This window comes from Neoarius graeffei, chromosome 6 (genome assembly GCF_027579695.1).
Source record: "Neoarius graeffei isolate fNeoGra1 chromosome 6, fNeoGra1.pri, whole genome shotgun sequence".
NCBI classification, from domain to species: domain Eukaryota; kingdom Metazoa; phylum Chordata; class Actinopteri; order Siluriformes; family Ariidae; genus Neoarius; species Neoarius graeffei.
This window is the reverse complement of record NC_083574.1, coordinates 89,306,872-89,328,350: the sequence shown is the minus strand read 5'-3', so window position 1 is coordinate 89,328,350 and position 21,479 is coordinate 89,306,872. Positions and strand designations below refer to the sequence as shown.

At 39.5% G+C, this 21,479-nt stretch overlaps 1 protein-coding gene across 2 annotated transcripts in view; it reads right to left on the bottom strand.

Annotated features, from left to right (window-relative positions):
• The window catches only part of LOC132887540 (neprilysin-like), an 86,473-nt gene that overhangs the window by 32,160 nt on the left and 32,834 nt on the right, over window positions 1-21,479 (bottom strand). Inside the window, exons 6-10 of one of the 2 annotated variants that reach the window (XM_060923007.1) lie at window positions 6,618-6,701; window positions 5,725-5,820; window positions 3,624-3,742; window positions 3,116-3,181; window positions 486-620 (exon numbers count right to left, since the gene is read on the bottom strand). In XM_060923007.1, coding sequence (XP_060778990.1) covers window positions 486-620; window positions 3,116-3,181; window positions 3,624-3,742; window positions 5,725-5,820; window positions 6,618-6,701 — 500 coding nt within the window. The remainder of the gene's footprint in view (window positions 1-485; window positions 621-3,115; window positions 3,182-3,623; window positions 3,743-5,724; window positions 5,821-6,617; window positions 6,702-21,479) is intronic. The other variant, XM_060923008.1, reaches the window with a different exon arrangement.

The window sequence follows — 21,479 nt, the reverse complement described above, 5'->3', positions numbered from 1 at the left end:
AACTCAAAACGTAGTGAACGGATTATGATGAAATTTGGTGTACAGCTTTAATATTATCCTAGGTTCAAGTGATTTGATTTTGATGTTGCTAATATGTGGCTTGGTGGAGGTATGCACTCTACCAACTGCCCTTCTAGTTTGTTTGTTTGCTTGTTTGTTTGTTCCCAACATAACTCAAAAAGTTGTGAATGGATTTTGATGAAAATTGGGAGAAAAGGAACAATTGATTAGATTTGATGCAAATCCTAATATGTGGCTTGGCAGAGGCATGAACTCTACCACATGCCTTTGTAATTATTACAAGTTTTCATTAATTTTAAAAATGGATTCTATTACATCTGAACAATTTAACTTGTCAACCTCTTCACATTTAATTGGATTTTTTTAATCACTAGAAACCATTGTTGTGCACAGACCATTATGTAGTAATGGTGTTACACCAAATATACAAAAAATACAAGCATAAAACATAAACATATGCTTACATCTGAGATCTCCTTCTCCATCTGTATGACCCGGGCCACCTGCTGTCTGATTTCTGTCTCATTCACACCCAAACCTTTGTCTTTCCGGACCAGGACAGCGAGATCAACCATGAAGTTCTCATATGTGACACAAGCCTGTGAACAAACACCAACACTCATGTGACACTCCTGAAACAAACTATTGAGCAAATGTGTGTGAGAATGTTAGCAGGGGTGGACATGCTTTTAAATTATGAACTAGATCGTATATGCCTCCTGATGTTTAGCTTCGTGATTATTTAGGAAGTGTTCTAGATCTCCCATGAGACATTATACTAGTTAACTGGGTTCATCTTTTTTTTCCCCCTTCCTCCATCTGTCTATCATCCCTGACTTTTCTGTCTTTGCTCTTCCCATTGGGACACTTCACACTCTCTATGAATATTCATGCTTCCTGACTGGATGAAGCACAGGACAGGAAGTCTACTCCAAGTTCTTTCATCTGCTACGCTGTGTCCTGTGGGATGGAGCTATGTTGTGCGTCTCATTTCCAGTCATGTTAGCATGAATTACCTGCTGGATCTGGAACATATTAGAGACACAGAGAGGGTGGATGGCCTAATTTGAATACTAATCAGATGGTGCCTGATGATGTCTGTGTGTAGGGTCCAGATATGCAGGAATCTTAAAGTGATTGATGATGGATGGAGAAAATGTACAAGATGATAGAAATGTACAAGATAACTTTGTTATTGTAATTACATTTGGGACTCAGAGGACTGATTGGACAGAGACAGAGCAAGACAAAGGATTAAATTAGCTGTCAATGTCATTTGTGATTCTCCACAAACAGTCTGAACTACAAGTCTAATCTGTATCTGAAAAAGAAGCTACTTAGGTACAGTATATAGCTGATTCTGATTGAGGTGGCAACTTTTTTTTCTGATAACTTTTCATCATGGAATCTACAAAACACACACATATCCTTTTATAAAGTGTATTAACTTATCTCTGAAAAGAACTCCATTTTTATAAGGTTTCTTCGTAAAGTTTATTATTTTAAGCAAAGAATTAACAAATACACAAAACGGTTACCTAGCATCCATGCTAATGGCATCAGGACATTAGGGACTTACTAAAGGTTTACTTAAAATGTAAGTTTAAATTAATAGTTTAACTTCAATCTGTGATCTTTGTAACTTTTCAAAGTCAATATTACAACCTCATATTAAATTTAATTTTCTTCTTCCTATGATCTTCAAGAAATGCAAACACTGCAATGTCTTGTTGAACATGTAACTTGTGGAATATTCCAAACGAGACCATCAAGCGATTTTTGTTGAACTGCTCATTAAGGCTTAATTAGTCCATAACTTCATTAATAATTGTAATTAAGTAAATCTGGGTAGAAGTTATATGCACCCTAGGTACCCCTACCTTCATGCCAGAAAGAATCAAAATTGGTGAAGAATTGAGAGAGAAGAAGTGATTTGTGTGGAAACTGCTCATTAGGGCTTAATTACTCCATATCTTCATTATTAATTGCAATGATGCAAGTTTGGGTAGAAGCTATATGCACCCCAGGCAGACCGACCTTCCTGCCAAAAAGAATAAAAATCAGTGGAGAATTGAGAGAGAAGAAGCAATTTTCATGAAATGTGGACGACGATGCACAGACGATGGACAACACATAATGGAATAAGCTCATCGCCCATTGGTCGGATCAGCTAATAATTCATAAGGCTGAATGTGTTCAGGTAACAGGATTGAATGAATGTTGTGGAATGTTATACACTGCAACCCCGCGATAACAAGCTCTTTTTCTATTAAGTTTTGCGTATAACTAATTAAGTTCCTGTCCCCCAACGTTAATGACAATGAGTCAGTATCTTAAAAAAAAAACATATTTGAGCCATTCGCTCCTCTTCCCACCTGAGATAAGCAATAAGTAATCAGGTCCTCAGTCAAGTCAACAATACAAGTTAATGCCATAAAACAAAGGCTTAGCTAGCCTTGCTTAAGTGTCAATCATTAACAATTATCAAGAACGGTGATCACTGATTTCAAAAGATCCCTTTAAAGGACTTTATTTTATGAGCTAAAAGCAGTTTTACTCGAGTCTTTACTCCATATGCATTGTTGTCATGGCTACTTATAAATGTAAGATACTCTCCATCTGTCAGAAAATGCAGGCAATAGACAGATGTAATCACTGGAAAAGTTTTATTTTAAACACACTGACAAACAGATCCAAATCAGTGATCAAAAATCAGAGTCGAGAAACAAGCAATGGTCAAGCGAGGCACAAACACAAACTACAAAATACAAAACAGAGTCAGAAACCAGAATATCAACACAGTGATATTCTCCCTCCTCCATTGGAGGGCATTACTGATTTGTAAGTGCTAATTTGTAACAAAGTTTTGCACCTATATCTAAGATATGCTTAGTAGCATTTCATGCTTCGTTTTTAATTTTCTGTTTCGTTATTACTGTGTTCGAAGTGGATAGAATTTGTGACAGAGTTCCAACACCAATCCAGGACAAGTCAAAGTTGTGAGTGAATTTATCTGCAGTATCTATCGACACTAGAAAGAGAGAAAGAAACAGAGACACAAAATGGCAGTTGTGGTGTAATAGACAAGCCTTACCTCTTCATAGGGCCCCGTGCAGACATAGTAGTCTCTGGAGGGCAGGCCAAGGCTTGGCTGGTCAAACTGTTACAGAGAAGTAGATGAACACACAATCATACCATTCATTCTAAACAGGAAATTCAATGCACTGACAGCACCAGTAAAAAAGTATCAGTTACGCTGATTAAAATAAAAAAACACTAACATGAAACTCTTCCAAGTTCCAAAAACAGAGGGACTATTTGTTCATGGAGATTTTGCGATTGTGAGTCTTTGGCTCATGTCCATATGAGTAAAATGGTTCTCGTTGTTTAAACAAACAGTGTTTTGCTGAAAGTGAGAGCTGCCAAAGTAGAATAGAACAGAAAACCAAAAATAAAGACTGAAATGTTCAGATAAAAGAGAAAAAGAGGAAAAAATAAAACCTTCATTAAAAAAAACAAAGAGAAAAGGGTAAAGAGATATTTTTTAATAGTGATTTTAAAAAGAAAAGAAAAACAAAGAGTGCCTGTAAGTGCTCACTTACATGAATGATATGGGAATTGGAGTCTCGGTCGTCTGTGCCGATAAAAAAGCTAATTAGTACCTGCCTCCCATATTTCTCATTCAGTTTGGCTATGGCATCTTCTGCCTTCCATTTGTCTCCTAAAGAAAGGATTTGACAGACATATTTAAAAAAAAACATATTCAACTTTATTCTGTGATGTTGGTTCAAATAAAATGTATAAGTATGAGAGAGGAACTGTCAGGGCCTTCTAGGCATTCAGAGAAGGCCCAAACATATTAGCATTTCAAATGTTACGTTTAATTTCTTGCATTCTTTAATTGCTTTCATTCTTTCATAATTTCATGATAATTATTCGGGCAGCATGGTGGTGTAGTGGTTAGCACTGTCGCCTCACAGCAAGAAGGTTCTGGGTTTGAGCCCAGTGGCCGACGGGAGCCTTTCTGTGTGGAGTTTGCATGTTCTCCCCGTGTCTGCGTGGGTTTCCTCCGGGTGCTCCAGTTTCCCCCACAGTCCAAAGACATGCAGGTTAGGTTAACTGGTGACTCTAAATTGACCATAGGTGTGAATGTGAGTGTGAATGGTTGTTTGTCTCTATTGCCGCTTTTCCACTACCAACGCGGCTGAGCCGTGCCGTGCTGAGTTGGGCTGAGTCGAGCTGAGTGGGGCTGTTGGAGTTGCATTTCGACTACAACCGCGCTGAACCATGCTGGCTGGAAGTGGGTGGACACATTGGGTGGAGTTAGCGAAAGTGGGTGGACATCACGTGATGTCGTTAGGCGGCGCAAACAGTGACATCATTGATCTTTTAAGCGGTAGTCTCACGACCCGGATAGTAAACAATAAACATGGAGTCGTTAGTGTTGCTGGTCTTGGTGCTGTGGCTTGTTGTCACCGACAACGCCAACAGATACTGGCAAGAGCATATAGATGAGGCGAGGCGCATAAGGCTTCAGAAATTCTCGTAATTCGTAATTCTTCTTCTTCCGGGTTTACGGTGTTTACAGATCCCAGCGTGCTCGCGGGGCATGTGTGGGCATGTGAGGACACTTCTCCTCACCAATCAGTGCACAGGGGAGTGTCTGCTCACGCCCCTAGCCTCACTCAGCTCGGTTTGGCTCGCTTCAGCCTCACTCCAAAACCGTGCGAGTTTTGGGGGCTGAGCAGGGCTGAAGCGAGCTGAGTCGTGCTGTTCTTAGATAGTCGAAACGCGAGCCGTGTCGGGCTGAAGTGAGCTGAAGTGAGCTGAAGTGAGCTGAAAAAGGGTAGTGGAAAAGGGCCATATGTGTCAGCCCTGAGATGATCTGGCAACTTGTCCAGGGTGTACCCCACCTCTTGCCCATAGTCAGCTGGGATAGGCTCCAGCTTGCCCATGACCTGCACAGGATAAGCAGTTATGGATGATAATTATTCTATTCTAATTCGGCCTCATTTTCTATCAAATTTGCTTCAGAAATGAAAGGGTTACTGTCCTGAAAACATTAAAATCAAGTTATCCAAGGAGATTGTTTTGTTTGTGATCTCTAGGCTGAGAAGAGTTTAGAGCTGCTCACTCACTGGTTAGGACTTAATTGCCGGGACGGAAGGCCATGGCAGTGTATGTTTCTGTAGGAAGTGACAGATGAATTAACCAATCAGATTTTGATTTATAGTGAGAGGGACCAAAAATGTATTGCCCTTGGCCTTCTCAAAGGCCAACGCGAGCTTAACCACGAGTCAGCGCAGCAGTGAAGTCACCTTCCAGTCAGAGTAGCATTCATCAGTAGTGTTAGCGAACGCTAATAAAGCAGTCAAGCCAGTGCTATCGAAAGCAAGTAGCACAGGCTAATGACCGAGAAACTAAGATTTCTGTCTCCAGACTCTTCTTCCATGCTGCACGCTCGCTACAGTATTTTACACTCAGACTTAAGGATTCATTTCCCTGTGTAATTTACTGAGTTACTTTTAAAATCAACATCGACAACTACACACAACGGAGCGACCTGGCAGTCTGCTGCTAATCCCTTACAAAATCTTTTGCCCTGTTGTTTTTTTGGTGTCTGGCTAAGTTTTGGCTGAGCCCATCTCTAATAGTAACGATTCACTAATGGTAAGTACATGATATAGGAACATAATTGTCTACCAAATTTGACGTCCCAATCATCCATTGTAATGGGCCACTCAAAGACATCTGGCAGCATTGAGATCAGAGGCGTTCCACCTCTCTGTTCAATGAGACCTGTCATAAAAACACATCATAAAGCATACAATATTACAACATTCAACATTCATATCAACAAGCCCTGGATTATAGTTTATAAACCTGACAATTTGACTAAGGATTTCGTTTTCAGAAATTCGATAAACTGAGCTTTGAAACTCAGCTTTTTGCTGCTACATAGTTGAAAATAGTTGGAAAACTACATTCGCTGGCCACTTTATTAGGAACACCCATACACCTGCAGTTCTCAAATCAGCCGATCCCTTGACAGCAGCACAGTGCATCAAATCATGCAGATACAAATCAAGAGCTTCACTTCATTAATGTTCACTTCAAACATCAGAATGCGAAAAATTGTGATCTCAAAGTGTGACATTCACTGTGCCATGGGTGTTGGTTTGAGCCAGATGGACTGGTTTGAGTATTTCAGAAACGGTTGATCTCCTGGGGTTTTCACACACAAACAACAGTCTCTAGAGTTTACACAGATAGAATGGTGTGAAAAACAAAAAACATTGAGTGAGTAACAGTTCTGTATGTGGAAACAAATGCCTTGTTGATAAGAGAGGTCAGAGGAAAATGGCCAGATTGGTTTGATCTTTTTTGCCAGGAAGGAAGGATATAGTAACTCATAGCAACTCTTTACAACCGTGGTGAGCAGAAAAGCATCTCAGCATGCAACAGCAGGAGACCACATTGGGTTCCACTTCAGCAGCCAAGAACAGGAATCAAGAACAAGTTCCTATTCAAGTGGCTGGTGAGTGTGTATAATTGAAAAAGGGATTAGTTTTCAGTGATCCTGGACTTGGACTTACTTTCATTGATGCAGGACCTATAGAGGGTTTTGGCTTTGGTTAAAGAGCTGCTACCACTGGTGCTATCTTCTCTCTCCAGTACTCCTGCAGAGACAAAAAAAAGAGAGGTTTATATACCAAATCCAAAAAAAAAAAGAATAAATTAATTTCCAATTTTTTTGCAATATTTCTGTAGATCAAAGGTCCATCGACGTTAGATCTGGGGCCAGGAAGTTATTTTAGCAGACTGAATTGAAAAATGTTGTACATTTCATTACTGCACGACTAAATAAAGCTCGACCAGCAACTGTAGAAGCCTGGAAAAAACTTTTCATGTAATATAATTTTTGGATGAGACTGTAACTAACTACTGTACTGTACACCTGCCAATTTATCTGTACTGCAATAGTATTATTCCTTTTTTTTCTTTCCTTTCTTTCAAAGAGTTGTTTGTGTTTGCTGTCTGACTTTTTGCTTGTAACGACTTTGGATATGTCTGTAAGGCCCCCCCCACACACAAATCAATAAAAAACTTTGATCACAAAAAAAAAATTGTACATTTCACTGTTTGGGGAAGATAATAGCCATAGTTTGTTTTTGCAAACATGAACCAGCACAGCCGATCATAGCATTGATATAAATTATACATGTGATGCCAAAAGATCAAACCAGAGATTACTAAGCGAGAGATTTTCCACAGATATTCATATTTCCAATTACCATCTCTGGTCTGACAAGTGAAGTGAAGATATGGCTTTCCAAAGAAAGAAAAGTCAAAGAAAGAAAGAAAAAAAAACAGAATATTTAAAGATGACTGGATAAAAAAAAAGTCCATTTATTTTTCCTGGTTCAAATTTACAGCAAATGTATCTCATCTATTCAAACTCTATGCCACTAGTCAAAAGTGGCAATGTGAAGCTCCCAGGTAAAATAAGACATAATCATGTCAAGTTGAATAAACCATGAGTTAATCGTTAATGATTAAAGCTATACTGCCTTTCAGATTTTTCGAGTGTAGGTCATAAAAATAATTTTCCTGACACCCAATTATTTTTGTTTAGTGGAGCGAAAGCTACTGAATTAGAATCACAGACTTCCAATTTTATGTTGTTTTTTTTTTAAATAGAACAATTAATGAATTTAGGGCTATGTGGCCCAAAATTCTCCGCTATTTTTTCCTGCTTCACCATGACCCAATTCAAGATACTACGTCATGCAATACATGGTGGGCTTTCCCCGTTCATGCAAGGCATTGTGGGATACAAATTTGAAACAGGAGAGAAAAGCATTGTGGGATACAAATTTGAAACAGGAGAGAAAAATGGAGGATGTGAGTGTGCGAATGAAACGTGAAAGACCGACTACAGTAACGGAAAATGAGAAGAAAAGATGTTACATTGCGAAGGAAAGGAAACATAGGACCAAACTAATAAATATCGGTGCTCAATGAGCACCTCGGTGTGATCAGCTGTTCGTTTAGCGACAGAATGATGTAACTGTCAGTGCACAGTCAAAGATAAACCTGCGCATGCACACAAGGACTTCCTCTGTCTGCTTGACTGTGCAAAGCGAGCGATTTCATGCACATTATTTGCTCGGGAATCCCCTCAAATTAAATAACTTCCCAGCCACAGAATGCCCTGATATTTTTTTGAGATATTACAGAAATAAACATGTATCACAATGACCAAATTTTAGAGGGAACTAAATTTCACCGATTTTATGAAATCAAAAGCCCGTCTCGCTTTAAGCACTGAAAGGTAACTGTTGTCAGTGTTCATTCATATGAGTTGCTTCTCCAGAACATTATAAGTTAGACATTTTATAAAAATGGACCTTTACTAATTTCATATTAAGTCTCATCATAATAAATTACACTGTTGGTTTTGATTCTCCACTAAATATCTTTTTTTTTAAACTAAAGTAATTGTCTCTAAGTCATCATCTGATAAAAATCATCAGTGTTTATTTAATAGAAGTGTTGCAGAACAGTCACGCAAAGACCATTGGAGCAAAACTGGAAATTCTTCAGAAAGGAAATATGCTTAAAATGAATAAAGTCCTAAATGAATTGAAGCCTGTATGCTGCATCCTCATGCACACACACACACACACACACACACACACCATGACTTCCTAGCCCCATTTCCTGCTTGCTCCATGACTCTATTTCCAGCACCGAGTTACTACAAAGTTGTTCATTATATTAAAAATGTGGTTGCCAAATGATCATCCAACCATGAAACTGCTGAAAGCCTTAATGAAAATGAATTTTTTTTACAATTACCCCAGCAATGCCAAGAATCACTATTTATGTAATGACTTACAAAAACAGATATCCTCATCAAAATACTTTTCCTTTTCGCCAATTGTGTATTCATTCTGCACCGTTTGCAATGTTGAAGACCTGCACTGCTTTTAATTGGGCTTGGGTTTGAACGCTTCCTGAAGAAAGGGCAAAGATCATGTGTGTGTGATCGGATTAGAGGCCACCCGGTGTGTGTGTGGCTGGGTCCCCTACAGCTTCAAAACTGTCCCTCTCTCCCAGTCATGCTCTCAACCTTATGTCTTTTTCATATCTGATTTGTAAAACTCATAATATGCTTATAACTGCTTATAGAAAGGAAATTCAAAAACAAAGATGTATGATTTGCAATCTTGATTTTACAATCAGATGAGGACATTTGATTAAGTCTAGTTTGTTATGGAAGACACTAAAAAACACTTTGTTATGTTGTTACGGGAAAATGATCAACAACACGGTGGTGTGATGAAGTGCAGTTTCTGTTAGCATCCCAAAGTTGAGTGTTTTGTAAGAACAGCACATGTACGGTATCTAAATGCTTTATTCCTCTTACACCACAGCAGTTTTCCAACAACATTTATTATTTACTTATTGACATTTATTTACTTACTTATTTATTTAAATGCTTATTTATTTACTCATTTATTTACTTACATACTTGTTTACTTACTTATTCACTTATTTACTCATTTATTATTTATTTACTTATTTATTTACTTGCTTATTTATTCACTTACTTATTTACTCATTTAATTGCTTATTTATTTACTTATTTATGTACTTACTCACTGACTTGCTTACTTATTTATTTACTTATTTACTTATGTACTTACTTATTCACTTATTTATTTATTTATTTATTTAAGCACAAGAAATTGTACGTTTTAATGTTGTGACACATTTGTTAAACAAGTTAGTCCCTGTTAATGCTTCCTATAAACAGTTCTTCCCACACATTCTCTTGCAGAAACCACAAATCCACCTGTCCTGAAGATGTTCCTGTCTTGTCTGAGAACTTACAGTTACAGCTTTACCTCTCAGTCACTATGTTTACATGCACATAGAGAGAATCGAATTTCTGCCGTTGCTCGACTGAAATCGAAGTTCAAAATGCCATGTATACACCTTAATTCGGCTGAAATTGAACCGAATTTGATTTCTCGGAATCGAGCTACACGACCTAGATTATGCGATTTCTGCCGAGCTACTTTGTGCATGTATACCCTATCGAGCTAGTTGTCGAGCTACTTCCGGAAGTAACGAGTGACGAGACCACAAGTGGGAAACACAACAGCCTCGGTCGGCATGACAACAGTAGTAGCGAGCAGCAGAAGAGGTCAGGAGGAACAAACGAAGAAGAGAAAATGGCGATGTAGAGCTCTCTGAAGTGTGGGTGGAGCACAGAGGACGGCAGGACAAAGCTTCTGGTACTAATAGGCTTTTTATTGTCAGACTTTTCAGTTTAACAGCCTACTTTTATTCTTGAGAGAAAAACACACACACATATGCGCGCGCTGTGTTCTAGTCCTGGGATGAGCTCTCCCCTCTGCTCTCCCTCTGCCTCCTTAAATAGGGCGCGGTTACTGGGAAGACACACAAACACAGGTTAATTACTGTCAGGTGAAGTGATTCTGCCATTCACCTTCCCTGGCTCCGCCCTCCTGTCACAGACCGGCGCTTGACCACGCCCCCACTGCCACAGGCGAGCAGAAACGTGCACTTCTGGAGCAATGAGGAGACAGAGTTCATGCTCATTCAGCTTAAGGAGTTGAATATATTAAAATTCATGGACGGGAGAAAAACGCGCAATGAAGAACACTCTTGAATAGCTCTTCTTCATGACGACAACCGGAAGTGTACCAACACGATGGGGCGTGTTGCGCCACCTGTGGCTCGGGTGCACAATGCACCTCACACAATAGCCCGATTTCATTGTGTGCATGTAGGATTGGATTTCTCTGGCACCCTGCTGGGACCTTCAGCTCAATTACCAACAGCAGCTCGATTTGGATGTGCATGTAAACGTAGTCACTGTTACAAAGTGCTGACAAATGCTAATGAAATGTCTGGAGCATCTGCTAAACAAGTCCCTGTGAATGAGCTCTCAGTGCAGAAATAATAATAATTACAAATAATAACTTGTGAGAATGAGTGCTATAATATAAACCTGTGATTTGCCTTGAAGGCAGAACTACCGTCAGTGCTGATGATATGACACTCAAGCAACACTTTCTGACTAAGATTCAAGAACTCAACAGCACTGTCATCTCAATTGTATTATTATTATTATTATTAGTAGTAGTAGTAGTGGTAGTAGTAGAAGTGGCAGCAATAGTAGTAGTAGTAGTAGTGGCAGTATTATTATTATTAGTAGTAGTAGTAGTAGTAGAGGCAGTAGTAGTAGTAGTAGTAGTGGTATTATTATTATTATTATTATTATTATTATTATTAGCAGTAGTAGTAGTAGTGGCAGTATTTGTAGTAGTAGTAGTAGTAGTGGTGGCAGTAGTAGTAGTAGTAGTAGTAGTAGTAGTAGTGGCAGTATTATTATTATTATTATTATTATTATTATTATTAGCATTAGTAGTAGTGGCAGTATTATTATTATTAGCAGTAGTAGTAGTGGCAGTATTTGTAGTAGTCGTGGCAGTATTATTATTATTAGCAGTAGTAGTGGCAGTAGTAGTAGTAATAGTAGTAGTAGTAGTGGCAATATTATTATTATTAGTAGTAGTAGTAGTAGTAGTGGCAGTAGTAGTAGTGGTAGTAGTAGTAGTGGCAGTAGTAGTAGTGGCAATAGGAGTGGTAGTGGCAGTAGTAGTAGTAGTAGTAGTAGTAGCATTATTATTAGTAGTAGTAGTAGTAGTAGTGGCAGTATTAGTAGTACTGGCAGTAGTAGTATTAGATTAGATTAGATTAGATTAGATTAGATTAGATTAGATTAGATTAGATTAGATTAGATTAGATTAGATCTAATCTAATTGATCCCTTCAGGAGGGTTCCCTCAGGGAAATTAAGATTCCAGCAGCATCATTACAGGATAAACAGAGAACAGAAAATAAAGAAAAAACTTCTAGATAAATTAAATTAAATTAAGTATTTACATCTACAATATAAAAAGAATAAGATGCGGGGAAGAGAGGAAGGGGAAGAAAGGGGGGAGGGGGGAATGGGGGGCAGCAGGAGAGATATTGCACTTTATATTGCATATTATATTGCACATTGTCCGGTATTGCTTATTGTTAGGCTAGGCTACTGCTCCTGTCCTCTGTCCTCCTGTTACCCCTCCTCCCCTCCAGAGAGGAGTTGTACAGTCTGATGGCGTGAGGGACAAAGGAGTTTTTGAGTCTGTTCATCCTGCACTTGGGAAGGAGCATTCTGTCACTGAACAGGCTCCTCTGGTTGTTGATGATGGTGTGCAGAGGGTGACTGGCATCGTCCATGATGTTCAATAGTTTGTCCATAGTCCTCTTCTCTGCCACCGTCACCAGAGAGTCCAGCTTCATGCCGACCACAGAGCCTGCCCGCCTGATCATTTTGTCCAGCCTGGATGTGTCCTTCTTGGATCCAGAACACCACGGTGTAAAACAGGACACTGGCGACCACAGACTGATAGAACATCCACAGGAGTTTCCTGCAGATGTTAAAGGACCGCAGCCTCCTAAGGAAGTATAGTCTGCTCTGTCCCTTCCTGTATAAGTGATTGGTGTTGCAAGTCCAGTCCAGCTTGTTGTCCAGCCACAGCCCGAGGTACTTGTAGGAATCCACAGCCTCCACCTCGACTCCCTCGATCAGAACTGGTCGTGACCTTGGTCTGGACCTCCCAAAGTCAATGACCAGCTCCTTGGTCTATTGGCAAGTAGTAGTAGTGGCAATAGTAGTGTTAGTGGTAGTAGTAGTGTTAGTGGCAGTAGTAGTAGTAGTAGTAGTGTTGGTGGCAGTAGTAGTAGTGGCAGTCATAGTAGTAGTAGTGGCAGTCGTAGTAGTAGTAGTGGCAGTAGTAATGGCAGTCATAGTAGTAGTAGTGGCAGTAGTAGTAGTAGTAGTAGTGGCAGTCGTAGTAGTAGTAGTGGCAGTAGTAATAGTAGTGGCAGTAGTAGTAGTGGCAGTCGTAGTAGTAGTAGTAGTAGCAGTGGCAGTAGTAGTAGTAGAGGCAATAGTAGTGGCAGTAATAGTAGTGGGAGTCGTAGTAGTAGTAGTAGTGGCAGTAGTAGTAGTAGTATTAGTGGCAGTAGTAGTAGTAGTAGTAGTGGCAGTAGTATAGTGGCAGTCGTAGTAGTAGTAGTAGTAGTAGTAGAGGCAGTAGTAGTGGCAGTAATAGTAGTGGGAGTCGTAGTAGTAGTAGTGGCAGTACACAGCAAAATCCCCAGTGTTGAATTAACACCCAGAGCATTTATATAGGTCCAATTGGACCCAAATTAACTCTGAAAGTGTTAATTCAACACTGAGGAATTTGCTGTGTAGTAGTAGTAGTAGTAGTAGTAGTGGTGGTGGCAGTAGTAGTAGTAGTGGCAGTAGTAGTGGCAGTCGTAGTAGTAGTAGTGGCAGTAGTAGTAGTGGCAGTAGTAGTAGTGGCAGTCGTAGTAGTAGTGGCAGTAGTAGTAGTGGCAGTCGTAGTAGTAGTAGTAGTGGCAGTAGTAGTGGCAGTAGTAGTAGTAGTAGTGGCAGTAGTAGTGTCAGTCGTAGTAGTAGTAGTGGCAGTCAAAGTAGTAGTAGTAGTAGTGGCAGTAGTAGTAGTAGTAGAGGCAGTAGTAGTGGCAGTAATAGTAGTGGGAGTCGTAGTAGTAGTAGTGGCAGTCATAGTAGTAGTAGTAGTAGTAGTGGCAGTCATAGTAGTAGTAGTCGTGGCAGTAGTAGTAGTAGAGGCAGTAGTAGTGGCAGTAATAGTAGTGGGAGTCGTAGTAGTAGTAGTGACAGTAGTAGTAGTGACAGTAGTAGTAGTGGCAGTTGTAGTAGTAGTAGTAGTGGCAGTAGTAGTAGTGGCAGTCGTAGTGGCAGTAGTAGTGGCAGTCGTAGTAGTAATTGTACTGGCAGTCATAGTAGTAATAGTAGTGGCAGTCATAGTAGTAGTGGCAGTAGTAGTAGTGGCAGTTGTAGTAGTGGTGGTAGTGGCAGTCGTAGTAGTAGTAGTAGTAGTAGTAGTAGTAGTTGGTGTTGTTGTAGCAGCAGTATGGCATATTGCTCAGAATCCTCCACTTCAGAAAAGGTGGCTCTGACTAACCAATCATTATGCCAGCAGTTTTCACATATATTCAAACCAATAAATTCCCACCCCTGACATCAACTGGATGGCAAAGTGTCCTTTACCCTGTCACAGGCATCTTTTTCTTTTAAAGGTTTGTCACCTCTGTGCAGTTATTCAAGTTCACAGAGACAACTCTCCAACATATTTTTCAATTGTAAAGTTTTCTTATGCAGACTACTAAGTTTGTATGACAGGGAAAAAATGACATTGAGACTGAAATTTACATCCTTTGTTTTGGGACAGACAGTGAAATGATTCTGAATGTTTTTATCTCAAATGTTCTATCTTGACTTTGTATTCTATTGTCACTGTGAAATATAAAGCCTTTTCTGGCCCACATATTTTCACAAAGCCCTCTATGTCCCAGACAGGAAGCAGTTCCTCCCTGCAGCACCTCCACCATGTATATACATGAGTTCTATTGCTGATACTCCATCAAAGACACCTCTCTGTGCTCATGCTGACTGCTTGGCCCTGTACTAAAGCTACAGTAATAAACCCTGTCAGTCATGACAGTGTCACCTCATGTGAATCACGGCTATTGGTCAGGATTTTCAATCTTCTGAGTAGGATCGGCATTGATCCCTGTTTGATTCCTGTGTCTCCAAATGCGGTAATTTCCTCGAGGCAGCTTGAGGATTATAATGGCACGCAAAAGTTTATCCCCTTCACTGGCAGCCTGTCAGAGTTTGCAGAGTTAATAGTATGGCTCTGAAAGGACATATCTGAAAGGACATGACACGGCATACCGAATATAAAGTATATCTGAGACGGAACAGCAATTCTTAATGCTTCTCTCTGCCTCTGAGGCTAAGGACACTTGATAGTACACTTATTTACATACATCTTCATTTTTATTCCTCACTCACTCTCCTGTACTATCCAACTGTCTCTTTTCCCCTTAAACCCTTTGACTGACTGTTTTTTTATTATTATTTTTATTATTACTATAGAACAGTCTGTGGCATGTGCAGCTGCTCCTTGTTTTGCAGCATAGCTGATAGTCTCAGAACAGGCCTAGTTAACTTGTGACAATCCAGAGCTAAGGCCATGGAGCAGACGAACAAGCTAAACCAACTGTCTGCTGGCTGCACAGAGTCGTCACTCAGGGTCCACCACGTCGAGACTGTGTCTGTTCCCCGAGCTAAACAAAAAAGTAGAAATACTCAGAGAGTTTGTTCCAGTAACCTAATCAATATAAAATTAGATCATACTGACTCTACAGCTGCTGCCAGCACCTTTGATCTAAAGGTGGGGCAATTAAATATTAGGTCTCTTACATCCAAAGCACTAATTGTTAATGAACTTATTACTGATCAGGAGTTTAATATACTATGTTTACCAGAAACATGGATTAAGCTAAATGAATATATTGCATTAAATGAAGCTAGTCCTCCTAGATACAATTATATACACCAACCTCATCTAACTGGTAGAGGAGGAGGCGTCGTGGTTATTTATAATGATTATCTAGGTGTAACACAAAAACCTGGTTATAAATTTAATACATTTGAAATTCTTCATACTAATATAATGTATGTAGCCTCGAAAAATAAGTCTACCCAGTTAATTCCGTTACTTATTATTTACAGGCCCCCGGGGCTGTATTCTGAGTTTCTTTCTGACTTTGCAGATTTTATCTCAGACCCGGTTATTTCCTTAGACAAAGCTTTAGTTGTTGGAGATTTTAATATTCACTTCGATAACCCAGAAGACCCTTTGAAAACAGCATTCGTGTCCATTTTAGATTCAGTAGGGGTTAATCAGAATGTCATAGGACCGACCCATAATGGTGGTCACACTCTCGAGCTAATACTAACATTCGGGTTAAACATACAAAATAGTCACACTTTCACAGTCTGAAGTTATCTCAGATTATTATCTCATCTCATTCAAAATATGTCTGAGTAATAATATATGCACCTCACCATGCTACTGTATTAAATGTAGATTCATGTCAACTAGTGCACAGAGTTTTATAAATGATCTCCCAGAGTTATCAACTTTGATTGGGTCACTGTCAGCCCCTGCAGAACTTGATCAGGCAACTGAATGCTTAGACTAGTGTTCTGCTATACTTTAGATAATGTAGCTCCTCTTAAAAGGAAAATGATCAGAGAGAAAAAAAAAATTAGCACCCTGGTATAACGATGACACTCACACTTTAAAACAGACCACTCGAAAATTGGAATGTACGGTAAATGGTGTCACACAAAATTGGTAGCATTCAAATTAGCTTGGAAAGAGAGCTTCCTGAAGTATAGAAAAGCTCTTAGTGCTGCTAGATCAACATATCTCTCCTCCCGAATAGAAGATAACAAAAATAATCCTAGATTCCTATTTAATACTGGAGCAAAATTAACCAGGAATAAGACCACTGTAGACACATGCAGACCTGCAGTATGTAGTAGCAACGACTTCATGAATTTTTTCAATGACAAAATTGAAAATATCCGACAAAACATTCAAACTACTAATTTAAGGTCAGACAACTTAAGTGACAATTTAAGTAACCCTGTAGTTAACAATATAACTGTATCAGATCAGCAATTAGAATGTTTTACTCCCCTTAGAGAAATCGAACTACTTTCATTAATCTCCGCATCAAAATCCTCAACATGTGTACTAGATCCCTTATTGGCATGTCTATGCGAACAGATAATACCTGAAGTAATTGAACCGCTTCTAAAAATAATACATTTTTCTCTTAGGTTTGGCTATGTACCGAAATCCTTTAAACTTGCAGTTATCAAACCCCTGATTAAAAAAACCCCTGACCTTGATCCCTGTCAGCTGTCCAATTATCAGCCAATATCAAACCTCCCATTTATCTCCAAGATCCTAGAAAAAGCTGCGGCACAGCAGTTATGCTCATGTTTACATAGGAATAGCATCCATGAAATGTATCAGTCAGGATTTAGACCTCATCATAGCACAGAGACAGCACTGGTTAAAGTAGTAAATGACCTACTGTTGGCATCTGATCAGGGCTGTGTCTCGCTGCTTGTGTTGCTTGACCTTAATGCAGCATTTGATCCCATTGATCATTCCATTCTTCTGGATAGACTAGAAAATGTTGTGGGAGTTAAGGAAATGGCCCTCTCCTGGCTCAGGTCTTATTTACAGTAACTGATTGCTATCAGTATGTTGATATAAATGGTGATTTTTCTAGACATACTGAGGTAAAGTTTGGTGTTCCACAAGGTTCTGTCTTAGGCCCACTGCTTTTCTATTTATATATGTTACCTCTGGGTGATATTTTTCATAAGCATGGTATTAGTTTTCACTGTTATGCTGATGACACACAGTTGCATGTTTCTGCAAAACCAGATGAGAGACACCAGCTTAATAGAATTGAGGAATGTGTAAAGAACATTAGACACTGGATGCTTATTAACTTCCTTCTGCTTAACTCTGACAAGACAGAAGTACTTGTACTAGGACCACATGCAGCTAGAAGTAGGTTTTCTGATTACACTGTAACTCTGGATGGCCTTTCTGTTTCTTCACGTGCTGCAGTAAAAGACCTTGAAGTGATTATTGACCCCAGTCTTTCATTTGAAGCTCATATCAATAACATTACCTGGATAGCTTTCTTTCATCTCAGAAATATTGCTAAGATAAGACATTTAATGTCACTACATGATGCAGAAAAACTAATTCATGCTTTTGTTACCTCCAGGTTGGATTATTGTAATGCCTTACTGTGTGGATGTTCCTATAAGTGCATAAACAAGTTCCAGTTAGTTCAAAATGCAGCAGCAAGAGTCCTTACTAGAACTAGAAAATATGACCACATCACCCCTGTCTTATCCACACTGCATTGGCTCCCCATCAAATTTCGTATTGATTATAAAATACTACTATTGACCTTTAAAGCACTAAATGGTCTCACACCATAGTACCTGAGTGAACTTCTGGTCCTTTATGACCCACCATGCCTACGTAGATCAAAAGGTGCAGGCTATCTGCTGGTACCTCGTATAGTGAAGGCTACAACAGGAGGCAGAGCCTTTTCTTACAAAGCCCCACAGTTATGGAACAGCCTTCTAAGTAGTGTTCGGGAATTGGACACAATCTCAATGTTTCAGTCTTGGCTGAAAACATATCTGTTTAGTCAAGCCTTGTGTTAATAGTGTTTATGAGGGAAAGGAGTAGATCTGGAGGGTCCTTAGACATAGAGTGTTTTGGTAAACTGGGATGTATGGATGTTGTCAGTCCCCCACTCACTTGCTCACTCGAGTTTGTTGATGGTGTAGTGGCTGCTGCTTTATGTCCCAGGGTGCCCTCATGCCTGTGTTACCTTCTGGCTCTCCCCTTTTAGTGATGCTGTCATAGTTAGTTTTGCTGGAGTCCCTGCTTGCACTCAACACAAAATGTATCCTGTTCCTACTCATCAGGTGACCTTGGGCATACCTAACAACCTGTCCCTCCCGTCTGTCCCTCTGAGTTACATGTCAATCCTGAGATAGAGATGCTGACCTCTTCTGCTCCTCAGACCTGCCTGATCCATCCTGATGCCCTATATCTAGTTGGAGGAGTCTTATCACATAGCTCCTGTGGAGGATGGCCCCATATGGACAGTTGAAAGTCACACTTGGAAGACGCTCTGGACACTTACAGTAATGCTTTTATGGCTGAGGACTACAGTTGACTTGCTAACTTTAGGACTGCAGTTGTCATGAACAGTTTTGCACTCAAGTTTCCATCAACGAAGAGTTATAACATCAACAAAACAGACTTCATGTTAAAACTGTTAAAAAATGTTATAATCACGCTATCTGTTATCACCCATATGAGGATGGGTTCCCTTTTGAGTCTGGTTCCTCTCGAGGTTTCTTCCTCATATCATCTGAGGGAGTTTTTCCTTGCCACTGTTGCCACAGCTTTACTCATTGGGGATAGATTAGGGATAAAATTAGCTCATGTTTAAAGTCATTAAATTTCTGTAAAGCTGCTTTGCAGCAATGTCTTTTGTTAAAAGCGCTATAAAAATACACTTGACTTGAAGTTTTTTTCAAGTAGTAGCACATTATTCCGGGTCATACTGTACAGCTTGGACTTCAAAACAACCCATACACATACTCCGGTGGTTGATTAAATACAGATAGGTCACAGATTACAGAAATATAATAAAAAAGGATACAAAATGCAGAGCGGTTACGGATTTTAATATGGATGCATCACAGATGCTAATAATTTACGGATTGGTCATGGATTGCTTATCGATTGCATACAGATGATGCATCACGGATAAAAAAAAATTAAGAAGTCTAAAACAATTAAATGTTTGGACTTCCGAAGTTCATAATTAAAATATCTTACCTGCATTTATATGTTTACTTTATTAATTTACTATTGATATTTTATAGAAAATCACATATCTGTGAATAAAAGATCTGGGCTTTGTATTATATTTTTTTATTTTCTGTGAATCTGTATTCAGTGACTTCATGATGCAACAAGGATTTACAAAGATGCCCAGGGAAAAAAAATGTGCTCAGACAATGTCACATGTAAACAATTACCCGATTAGTCAGATGTTTTATCGGATCAGGTTCAGGCCTGGAAAAATGCCTCCAGAAGCAATCTCACCGAAATGGATAAACCCAGGCCTGGACTATAGGTATCATTGTCGGTCTGGTGTAACCACCAACCACATAAACTGCAGGGGACCAATTCTTTATAGTTATGGTCAGAGTTATAGTTATTGGTATTGTGGGACCGGGCTTTTAGTTTCTTTCTTTTATTTTAATCCTGTTTAACTGCGCACTTGAATCGCATGGCTTTAATCCAAACCATCAGAACTTGAAAACAATTAGGCTAAAAAATAATGTCAACTTGGACCTAATGTGTTCTGCCATTGGAAAAGCTCTGGAATAAAAAGCTTTGTGGCTCTAATACGTAGCCAAAATATTATGGTGAATATTAAGTAATGAGCCTAACATGTGAGTAGAGCAAAAAAAAAAGAAAAAGAAGAGAGAGAGAGAGAGAGAGAGAGAGAGAGAGAGAGAATCCTTGCTCTAGATGAACATGGCAATATATACTTTTTTTTTTTTAAATCAGCATGCCTGCTAGTTATCGTAGTGCTGCACAATAAATAAATCTTTGATAGACTTGGGGAGATTAGATGCATTCATGGGCTTGAGCAATGTTACTTGCATTCGTCATACCAGGAGTCATATCTCATTATCACTGATTGTACTACTGATACAATATCTCTCAGTCTCTCTTATCAAGTCCTTCGCAGTTCAGGTGATTGGTTATGAGTCAACAGATCACAGAGTCCAACATGCATTTTAATATATCCCATTCATAATTCTGTCAGTGGGTGGCACGGTGGTGTAGTGGTTAGCACTGTCGCCTCACAGCAAGAAGGTCCTGGGTTCGAGTCCAGCTGCCGATGAGGGCCTTTCTGTGTGGAGTTTGCATGTTCTCCCCGTGTCCGCATGGGTTTCCTCCGGGTGCTCCGGTTTCCCCCACAGTCCAAAGACATGCAGGTTAGGTTAACTGGTGACTCTAAATTGACCGTAGGTGTGAATGTGAGTGTGAATGGTTGTCTGTGTCTATGTGTCAGCCCTGCGATGACCTGGCGACTTGTCCAGGGTGTACCCCGCCTTTCACCCATAGTCAGATGGGATAGGCTCCAGCTTGCCTGCGACCCTGTAGAACAGGATAAAGCGGCTAGAGATAATGGATGGATGGATGAATTCTGTCAGTGATCCATGTCTATATGCTGATTACAACAAAAGCAAAAAAAAATTCCTCCTGCATTTTCACATGAATTTTTTCATCCTCATTTATTGCATGTAAGGTCATAAATCATGTCAAGCCATATGCAACCCGAAGCTGTCGTGATGCCTCTGTATGGTTATAGTAATTACAAACACATGCTGATCAATGTATGAAGGGCGGCCAAGGCAGCCAAGACACAAGTGCTAATTACATGCAGACCACTAATAGAGCCTGTAAATATGCCTTATTTTCACATTAAGTTTCTATTTAATTCCTCAAAAGACCAATTCACTAGAAGCGCTAATGAGGGGATTTGGCTGCAGAACTTGTTTCACTGGGGAAGTTATGACCCCTTTGGTTAAGTCCCAGCCCCAAGTAATTACTTTCATTTCACACTGTTTGTCATGCACACTCAATGTGAGTATGTATTCCACAAAGACATTAATGATTAGCAGGAACAGATGAGCACTGCTCATAAATTAAATTAAGATAAGGCAAGTTTCCAAACTTATCATTTATTTCAGTATAACTTCAGAGCTTTGAATGTGCACTGTTGTTTTAAAGGTAGACTGTCTTTCAGATTTTTCAAGTGCAGGTC